Genomic DNA, 10,491 nt, shown 5'->3' on the forward strand with positions numbered 1-10,491 from the left:
GCCCCCCTCCCTCCCTGCCTCGACACCAGATCTGGCTCGTTAACATGTCTGGAATGAGCCTGAGCCTACCTCTCAGCTGGCAAGCACAAGGGGTATACTTGGATTCCCAGGTTGGAAGATTATCTCATTCAAGCACAGTTCTCCCAAAGATATATAAGCAAAGTGAGTGTGGTGGTCCCTGCAGAGCTGGTCTGAGCCCTTGGGAGTTTCAGCCATAGAGGTTGTACAGGAGTACAACCTCCAAACACCAGCAAATATGACGATGATGATGAAAGTAGAAGAGCTGGTAGGTACAACCTTCCTTCATTTACTCACAGTTACTTTTCTTTCTAGGCTGTCATTACACCAGGCAGAGAAAGATGACCTTACTGGATCACTGATTTAGCAGGTTACCAGCACTGCTGTGCTCTAGGTGCAAACCCTTATATATTTTTTGTTATCCTGTTATATTTTCATTTTAAACTTTCTTTGGGAAGTGGGCTCACCACAGATACAGCTACGTAGCTGTTTGGATTTTGCATCAGAGCACAGTTCACCAGGGAGAAGAGACTGACCAGATTTAGCTTGTTTATTTGCCTTTGTCCTTGATTTTAATTTTTACTTTTTTAGAAGCTAGGAATTTTATGATCACTCTAAGTAATTCCAATCTAATAAGGCACTGAGAGAAGATATTAATGCAGATAAACTAAAGTATTTTATAATACTAAACAAACAGTTTAGTAATAGTATTGTTTTCTAATAATACAATATACTAACAGTTCCTACAACCACTGCTGTTCATGATGTAGACGAGCCTTTGAAAAATAATGTCTAAACCAGACCACAAGTGATGGGACATGCCACTGCAGTGTTTAGACTAAGAATGTCTGATCTGTTCGAGAAACTGGGAAAACAGGGATGATACAATAAAGCACTGCTTTTATTTTCCCAGATGACTATGTTAAGATATAACTGCCATACAGCCTAACTAGTTCATGCTGTCTTCAATTCTTTGGCATAAGTTATCTCTTTGTACATACTTAATTGGCCATCAGAAATATTTCTGAAAGCTATTGAAAGCTGTACTGCTGCACAGCACCACAAAGCTTCTGTGCGGAAACATCCTTTTCCCATTCTCTTATAAATGAGACTTTGGTACTCACAGTGACGGGTAAAACCAGCCTTGAATTTATTCAACAACCTGATTTAACTGCACGGGATGTGTTTCAATAGAGCTGGAAGGTCCCAGTGGAGGAAGACTCTCCTCCCATGCTACCTGCTCAGTTCCTGTACTCAACACTCACAGGGTGAGAGTGGCTGGTTGGGGTGCCTCTTTCCACCACAGCCTTTTAGGGCCTTCTGGTTAGTCTGACACAGGCTGGCAAGTGAACAAACAAGAAGACCCTGAACAAAAAGGATGCTCTTCCCAACCCTCTGGCTTTTGTCGATATAGCAGCACCTCAGCTGCAGCCAGGCAGGGAGTTAGACTGTGAGTTGGCCTCATGGATCTGGATCCAAGACCTGAAGATGCCAAGGGTGGGTTGCTGTGTGGATGTGGGAAATCTGCCCTTGGGCGAGATTGGTGTAGCCATTTGCACACACAGCTAACCCAGGCACAGGTGGAATGATGTCTGCACTCAGTCCGTCCCACACAGGACAGGAACAAGGTCCACCCTAGGGAATCCATCCCAGGTGATGACCACTGCAGTCATGACACTGCTGATTATATTATGCCATGTTTGCATTTACAGGTGACTGGGAAGAAAGCGGACGATAAAGAGACTGGCAGCTTCCTCCCTGAGGACTTCAAAAATGGGGAGTATGAAGCTGCTGTGAGATTAGAGAAGCAGGATGACCTAAAGACAGTCTCTGAGCACTCACTGACCCGAGGTGATCTGGCTTACGAGAAGGAGAAAAACCTAGAAGCAGAGGTAGGCTCTTGGGTTTTCTGCTTGGATTTTTATCATCCTGTGTGCATTTCCTGCTGCAGTCCTTGAAGTTTTGCCTCTTTCTAAGTTAGAAATGCATGCATGTGAGCTAGATAAACCCTTGGGAGATCTCCACCAAAGGAGGTTGGTCTAAAGTACACTGAACACCATGGAGATCTGTTGAATTCTGTAGCCTATGGCTGCAGGCAGAAATGCTTTGAGGCAGAACCCAAAACATCCCCTATAATGTCTGACTGAAACTGTAGGAGCTCCCTCTTGCCTAGAGTCACCTGGTGCCAGCTGTCAGTAAGGGGGGAGCAATCAGAGCCAGTTAGCCACCTTCAGCTTCCACATCTAATGACTGCTACCAAAAATAACTAACCCACAAAAGACATAAGCGTGCATTTCTGAAGCCAGAAGTCTTATTTACATGAAAATGTTCTTTTTATGAAAACATGGTATTATGCTTTATGCTTACTAGCACATTTGGGAAGAACAATTACAAATGAAAGTGATACTGGTCTACAGAAAAATACGATTTTCTATTCCTGAAGCATGACAATTCTCCCCATATTCCTAAGAACTGATGCTTTTTTCCCTCAAAACACAACTTGAATTCTTTGGTGAATAAGGAACGAACTGGTCTAAAAATTTAAAGTGATTTGGAAATGAAAAAGTTTAACTAGCAGGGGAAACAAGACTTTTTTCTGAAAAATGAAGAGTGGGAAACTGAGTCTCAGAAATATTAGAATAAACACTACTACTTAACCTTCAACAGAGACATCATTTCTTGCTATAGAGGCTTTTTGAGTTCCTCCAAAACTGGGTTCTAAGAACTTTCTGGGTCTCCAGTTGATCCACAGTCCACTCAGCATAATTATTTTCTATAAGGTCAATGATCTACAGATCAAACCCTAAATGAAGAGAACAATAAAAAGACAGGGTGGAAATAGCCTGAATAAGAATTCAGTTGACAAAACTGTATTCTATATGACAGGTTATCATCAAGGTATTTACCCTTAATGACACCATGAATCTGTCATCTGTATTGACCCTGAGTTACCCCTTGTTTGTGAATTCCCCTTCTGAAGTCAAGGACACCTCATGGGATCTCAGTTCAGGCAACACATTTTCCCTTGATATTAGCACTGCTCCATACTGACTTCATGCCTGGATGCTTTTTACAAGCAGGCTTGAAGAAATCTTAAACATTTATTGAACTGCCCATCAAGGACACTGAGGACATTCTTTGTAGCTTACCAAAATAAAACACTTGCTGACTGAAATGCTAAGATCGGTCTAAACCTTGTTCTTTACTTAAGGGTATGTTTTTAAGCAAAGAGAATTAAGTTCCAATAAATTAGGGGCTGCATCATAAAAGTGGTTGAAGAAAAAATGCTTGGTGGAAGTCAGCTAAAACTGCAGGAGTTTCCCAGCTCTGATAAGCTGCACATGAGACTTTTAAAATTTTTGTACCAGAAGGGACTGCAGTGCTGCTCTTACTCTGGCCTAAATTCACGCTCTCTAGCCCACAACATATGGCTGAAGTAGAAGCTAGGAAGAGGTCCAATGGAATATGAAAAACTATAGATGACAAAGAATTTCTCACACACTTAGTAACTTATTCCAATAGTCAATTAGCCCTATCTGAAAATAATAATATTAAAAAAAGACAGCTTATTTCAAAGTTCATACAGTCTTAATGGAATGCAGCTGAATAGTAACACGCTGTCCTGCCACTTTGAAAAGGAAGAGGTGGTCACACTCAGCTCAACTTGCTGGCTTCCCTGATTTGTTTCAGTTGAAGAAGAAGAAATTAGAGGCAAGGACAAAACTTGAAAACTTGGAGGATCTTGAAAAAATTATTCAGCTGAAGAAGAAGAAAAAATGCAAGAAAGTGAAAGTGCCCATTTTAAAGGAACCTGAACCAGAAGTTATTGTAAGTTACTTCAAAGTACCTTATTCTGGATAAAGCAGTAGTGGGTGTTTGTGCCACACATGTTCATGCCCTCTATATTCTTTCCATCAGACAGGACCTGTGGATATACCCACGTTCTTTAAAGCTGCGCTGGAGAATAAGTTGCCAGTAATTGAAAAATACCTGTCAGACAAAGGGGATCCAAATGTCTGTGATGAGGTACAATCTTCCTTCCTAATGCAAAGCCTGCTACAGAAGAGGGGTTATTACAGAACAGACATAACTTTTACCACAAAGTTTTGTAGCTTCCACCCTTATGAGGAGGAAAAAGGGAGGGGGGGAGGAAATAAATGCTGGGAGTTTTGTACATCAAGTTTTCTAGTGATTAACAGGCCACTGAGACCCTTCAAAGTCAAATTACCTCAAAAGAGTCTTTATATTTAAAATAAAGTGGTTGGTGCCCAGGAAACCCTGATTTTCAGTAGCAGGTGATCTTCCAAAGCTACAGATGAGGAGATAAGAAATTTGTCTGCAGAAAGACAGAAATAAGTGATGCTGCCTGCCCTCACATTCCATAATGCATAAGCTGCATTGGCAAAATACAGCATAGCATGTTGGATGGCGAACTCAACAGGCATCATATTAAATTTGAATGCCATACTGCAGATACTTCTCACATCCTTTAAAATGCTGGGTAGGCAGCCCTCGGCTATCAGGTTGCTATTAATATTTAGCAGATTTCAGGTTTCAAAAGTATAAGCTGTTAAAAATGAATCAGCAGAGTATGTATTTGCCATCATCCTAGGGAGAAGGGGAGAAAAGATTTTAAACATATGCTTGTGCAATAATGTCTGACTCTGCACTGTTTCAATTGCCAGTACAAACGCACTGCGTTGCACAGGGCATGCTCTGAAGGACATCTAGAGGTGGTGAAAAAGTTGGTGGAAGCTGGAGCCCGGCTTGAACAGAAAGACATGGTATGCACATCCACTCACACCTTTCCAAAAACTGCTTGTTGTTTTATAAGTGCCAGGAGAAGCACTTATAGAAGTGCTTCTTACAGAGAAGGAGTATTAAAAGGCCTTACAATGTCTTGTAAGTTTATCCTTAAAATAACACTTTTGAGAAGAGGTTTCACTTTTGAGGAGGGGCTGTCTGCCTTGCTTTGCCAAAATGGTTGCTGGAAAACTCAGGAAGCAGAGAAACACGCTGGCCAGTCGAGTGCCACAAACAATAAAGCCTAACAGGGTAAGAGAGCTGAGGTCAGGCTACCACTTCAGCCTGCTAGCAGGTGCTGGAGATACCACTGTCCCACACATGCATCCAGGGCTCACTGCAATGTGCACATTCTCCACCAGGATTTCAAGGCAGGCTCGGGAGAGCCCCCTGCTCCTCTGGAATGCCAGCCACAAGGGTTCCTGGGTATCAACAGCTTCTGCAGCTGTTCTTTTACTTCTCCACTCCCAGCTCTTTGTCCCTTTGCTGAACAGTTGGCACTGGCCAGCCTTGCTTCCCCAGCAGTGCTCATGTAGGCTGTGAGAAGCAGGAGGAACAACAGGAACAGTGGGACCGTCAAGGGACATTCTACTCCTTCCAGCAGAGCTCAAAGCAGAGAAATTGAATTTTGTAGAGGAAAAGGGTTCTAATTCACTTTGTGGATCTGGATAAGTTGTGGGTTTTTTGTCTGTTTTTTACAGAGAATCATTCTTTCCCTTGAGCTTAATTTTCTATGCATTTTAGAACCCAAAAGGCATTGAATAAAAAACATTAACTAGCACATACCAGCCACATACCTGGTGAAAGACAATTTTTAAGCTCACAGAATAGACAAAACACAGACAAATAGACAAATCCTCTCTCACAGCAGCGTTGCCAAGATCTCTGTCTTTAGGAGCAACATGCAGCTAGCATGAAGAGTGAGAAAATCACAGTACTGCAGAAATTAGGGCAAAATAAGAAAAGCTGTTACTAGAAACAATTCAGTGATCGCAGTGAAGTGCTTTAGGTTAAATTGCATAAAAATTATTTTTTATTTAGAAATTTGATCAAAACAGTTTAACTTTTTTAATACAATGATATATTAAATTCCCTTTAATTTGTTTTCCTACTGCAGCTTCAATCTACAGCTCTGCACTGGGCATGCCGGGGAGGTAGTCTGGATGTTCTGAAATTCTTACTGGACAAAGGGATAAATATAAATGCAAGAGATAAGGTATGTGCTTCTGGGACTCTGCAGCTTTTTTAATTGGACACGAAAAGCTGATCCTTACTCCTAGTAGATAATTTTTGGCAGCTGTTTTTGAAGCAGCTTTTACCTGTTCCATGCCACTGACAGCTTCCTCTCCTCCCCCCTCAGCTGCTCAGCACCCCTTTGCACGTGGCTGTGAGAACAGGGCGATACGACTGTGGGGAACATCTCATTGCCTGTGAAGCAGATCTCAACGCCAGGGACAGAGTAAGTACCAGCAACCTCTTACCTGTCAGCTACCAGCTGGCATCAAGCTGCTGACTGCCTTGATAGTTCCACTTGCCTGTAAAAACCCCTGACTGTGCAGTTGGGGCTGGACTGTGGTGCTGGACCGGCAGGACTGACGCTGTGGTCCATGTCTCGTGTCTCTAGGAAGGAGACACTCCAATGCACGACGCCGTGAGGCTGAACCGCTACAAAATGATCCGGCTTCTGATTCTGCACGGAGCAGATTTAACGCTAAAGAACTGCGTAAGTAATAGCACAAAAATGAAGCAATTCGAAATGCTTTAAAATAAGTTTCCCTTCAGAGCAGTTCCATAGGCTTCAAGGCTGGGAGAAACTACTGTGAATAGACTTAATTAGATCACTTCAGAGCTAATTAAAGCAGAGCTGCGGCAAGGAAAGTGTAACTTGGGGGAGGTCAGGGAAAAAGAGAAAAACCCAGTACCTCTTTTAAAACTAGAAAGCATCAGCTGCCACTTAAAAAGCATCACATGTTTCTAAGATTTATTTTAATTACTCATATCCTACATTGAAAAGATACAATGGACAGACACTTACTCTGCACAACTCCTGGGCTTCGACCACCACTGAGACAACAAAGATCTTAGCTTGTCAGAGAAATCCCCTTTCTGTTAAGCCCACAGCTGACAGCCAGCCCCAGCACTACATCTGGATGACTGGCTGTTAACCTTACCACTGGGCAACAAATCCCTGTGGCTCAGGGGAGCTTCAAGAAGTCCCACACCTGACTCAGCTCACAGCTGCAGCAGCATTGCTGGAGCTCTGTGACTGCTTGTTAAAATATAGCACATCATAGACCCTTTCTTGCAAATCCAAACCTAGCAGCAGTAGCATAGGGTTTAACATTGCCAGTCAATGTTTTTAAATGACAATCAATCAAAACTCCAGGGGACAAGGAAGAAAACAGTCACTGGAGCACTCTGTACTCCCTACTCTCTGCCCACCTCCCTGAAGCAGGGTAGCTCCTGGCATTATCCCTCATCAGGGTATGACAATGATAGAAGATAATTCCCCAAAGGCCAGAGACTTGCTTTCTCAGACTTTGGTCTTACTTAATTCCTGTGGTTCATACCCTAATTAACCAGTACAAACTCTCATCTGAATTCTGAATTAAAGAGAAAAGCATCTTATTGAGGTTTCACCTAAATATATTTCTAATAAGTTGAAACTAGAAGAAAAGAAACACCTGCATGTTCTGTTAATCACAGTATTTGCCAATATGGTTAGACTCACTAAAACCTTTTGCTCTGTAGAGTAAAAGTACTCTGACCTTAGGGAGCGAGACTAAGTCTTGAGCCTGTGTGTGCAGAGGGGTCTCACATCAGGAGATGCAGTGATGTATCTAGGAAAGAACAAGGACTCGGCAACCACTGGAAATTAAATCATGCTCCCTCTGCTTTTCTATCCAGCAAGGGAAAACGCCCATGGATCTTGTTCTTCAGTGGCAGAACGGCACCAAAGAGATATTCAACAGCCTGAAAAACAATTCCAAAAAGAGTGTCCATCCAGGCAAATTCTGAAGAGAGAAACCAGACCACTCTCTTTTTGCTGCTTTGAAATGCTTCACTCGAACCTGGATGAAGATGCCCTTGAACACAGTATTTTTATTGAAAATATTTATGGCACTGGATTATTTGAGGTATCTTCACCGAAAACTGCAAAAAACCCCCTGCAAAGTAATTATTTTAAAAGACAGATGGAGTGTTAAAATTCCACTGGCTCTAAAATGGCTTTATTTATTTCTATTTATTATTTATTTATTTAAAAGCAATTTTTAATGATTCTTAATATTATTTAAGCTTTTTTTTAATAGAGCTTTACATCCTAATGCAATCTTTGTCAGCAACATAAATCCTTTTATCTTAAATGGCAGTATTTCCAACCACATTAGCAACTTTACTCAAGCCTTCCAACAGCTCTAAATAGCGAATACTTGCAATTGTTGCCTTGTCTCTGCTGAGTTCTCACTATTAAAATAATCTGTGAAATGAGTGGTGATATGTGGAAGGGCAATGGAAGAAGGAATACTGAGATGCCAAGTGGATTTAAAGAAGTAGTTGAGTAATGGTGTTTACACAGGGTTTGGCAATCGTGGTTGATAAAGAGCTCGAGGACAGAGCTCCAACCATCATGTAATCATTTGGACTGGAGGATTCAGATGCCATGTTGTGAAGGTGAGAGGAGGCAGTATCAGAAATGTGAATTTTTTTTTTAAGCTAGACTACTACAAAGTATGATGACTGAAGAATGCAAAATCAGATTATGTATATTTGTAAATTTGTATTGCTTTTTCTGTACATTTTGAACTGATCCATTTCAGATTAAATAAACAGAGTGGTTTCTTTGTATTTGCTTGAGTGGATGATGGAGCGGTAACCATGCATGGGGTTATTTTTTCTCTCTTTAAAGGAAGTTCACATCTTGGCATCTGTAAAATTCTTAAAAACTTAGGGAAGAAGTCTGAGCTGCCAAGAGCAGCCAGCCCTCAAGCCACCTCCCTGCCACTGTTAGATAAATCCCATCTCTTACTCATTTTGTTTAATGACAGCACTTGAGTAAACAGTAAAACAAAGTTACAGTTTTATTACTGGATTTGATTAAAAAAAAAAATCTCATTCTCAACAAGTCAGTACTTACTATTTGGGGCACAAGACAACTCCAGTTACTCAAGCCAAGGGAGATGCCAAGTCCTGTTAGGAAAAGCAGACACTTCTCTCTTTGCTTTAGCAGAAGCAGGACAACCTTCACAGTGCTGCCAGCCAGGGCATCGTGTCTCATTTCAGAGACTGATAGAACAATTTGGGCTGGAAGGGATCTTTAAACATCATCTAGTCCAACCCCCTGCAAAGAGCAGGGACATCTTCAACTAGATCAAATTGCTCAGAGCCCTGTTCAGCCTGATCTTGAATGTTTCCAGGGATGGGACAACTACCACCTCTCTGGGCAACCTGTGGCACCACCCTCATTGTAAAAAACTTATTCCTTATATCCAATCTAAATCAAACCTCTTTTACTTTAAAACCATTACCCCTTGTCCTATCACAATAGGCCTTGATAAAAATTCTGGCAAGATCTTTCTTATAAGTCCCCTTTCAGTACTGAAAGGCCCCAATAAGGTGTTCCCAGAGCCTTCTCTACTTCAGGTTGAACTCAGCTCTCCCAGCACTTCCTCACAGGAGAAACGCTCCAGCCCTCTGATCATCTCTGTAGCCCTCTCTGGACCCACTCCAAAGGTCCATGTTCTTCCTGTGCTGAGGACTCCTGAGCAGGACACAGAACTGCAGGTGGGAGAGAGCAGAGCAGAGAGGCATTCCATGCTGTATTCATGCACCAAACACATTTTGCTTCTTCTCCGGTTAGAGTATAATTATATATATATATATATATATATATATTTGTTACTCCCCAATACCTATAATAAAATGGCCACAAAGTCAACAAATAAAGTGGTCAGAAGTCACAGAGCCAACAAACAAAATGATAACATAAAGGAAAAATATCTCATTATTTGTTGAATGAAGCAAAAGCTGTTGTGACTTACACCAGTATTATACAGAACTGTTAAGTCTACTGAGAACTTCCTCTATTCTGCTCAGTCCAGTTACCAAGAGCTCAGAGATGACCCAGTATTCTATGTGTTACAACTTCCACATGTTGTCAGGTGCAAATAGAGAACCGGAATATTTGCAGTAAAGTTCACTCAAGTATCTTGAATACAGTAGCTTATGTAATTTTTATATTAGTTTAATTTGGTCAACATTTGGAAGAGCTCTGAAAATGCTCTGCTGATCATAAATCTATTATGATTGGGTTTTTGGCAGCCAGATCAGGTTTACTGAGGCACTGAAGGAAGGAAAGGTAAGAGGCAGCAAAATGAACACGTGCACAGACAACAATTCCAGAACAGGCCATAAAGAAGGAAATGATGCAGTAAAGATGATGTGACGTGGAGACTGCTCAGGCCTAGGTGACACAGCTGTCACACTGCAACTGAAACACCCCATGCTGAGCACACATTCAGTGTAACCTTGGGCTCTTCCTTCCCATCTCTGGTAACCATCTAATGTTATTGCTTGGTTTTAAGTGCTGCAGGACACAGATGGCCTTCGGGATTTAAATCTGGCAGGTCAGGTCAGTCACTCCTACTGTAACACAAATCCAAGATATCTCCT

The 10,491-nt window shown here is 41.7% G+C and overlaps 1 protein-coding gene across 1 annotated transcript; it reads left to right on the forward strand.

The window, feature by feature from the left end:
* The first annotated feature begins 168 nt into the window (after positions 1 to 168).
* ANKRD1 (ankyrin repeat domain 1) lies at positions 169 to 8,667 on the forward strand. Its single transcript, XM_051800731.1, has 9 exons — positions 169 to 286; positions 1,731 to 1,910; positions 3,709 to 3,846; positions 3,937 to 4,044; positions 4,704 to 4,802; positions 5,939 to 6,037; positions 6,182 to 6,280; positions 6,446 to 6,544; positions 7,729 to 8,667. Exons 1-9 carry the CDS (start codon positions 257 to 259, stop codon positions 7,837 to 7,839), a joined length of 963 nt encoding a protein of 320 aa, XP_051656691.1. The 5' UTR covers positions 169 to 256; the 3' UTR covers positions 7,840 to 8,667.
* The last annotated feature ends 1,824 nt before the right edge of the window (positions 8,668 to 10,491 follow it).

This window comes from Manacus candei, unplaced genomic scaffold (genome assembly GCF_025592945.1).
Source record: "Manacus candei isolate 608988 ecotype Guabito, Panama unplaced genomic scaffold, ASM2559294v1 h1tg000050l, whole genome shotgun sequence".
In the NCBI taxonomy this organism is placed as follows: domain Eukaryota; kingdom Metazoa; phylum Chordata; class Aves; order Passeriformes; family Pipridae; genus Manacus; species Manacus candei.

Bases quoted from the DNA above. Each gene is read 5' to 3' on its own strand.
- ANKRD1 (XM_051800731.1), top strand. From the start codon at position 257: ATGACGATGATGATGAAAGTAGAAGAGCTG. The intron at 3,847-3,936 runs GTAAGTTACTTC...TCTTTCCATCAG, and splicing joins AACCTGAACCAGAAGTTATT to ACAGGACCTGTGGATATACC. The intron at 6,038-6,181 runs GTATGTGCTTCT...CTCCCCCCTCAG, and splicing joins ATATAAATGCAAGAGATAAG to CTGCTCAGCACCCCTTTGCA.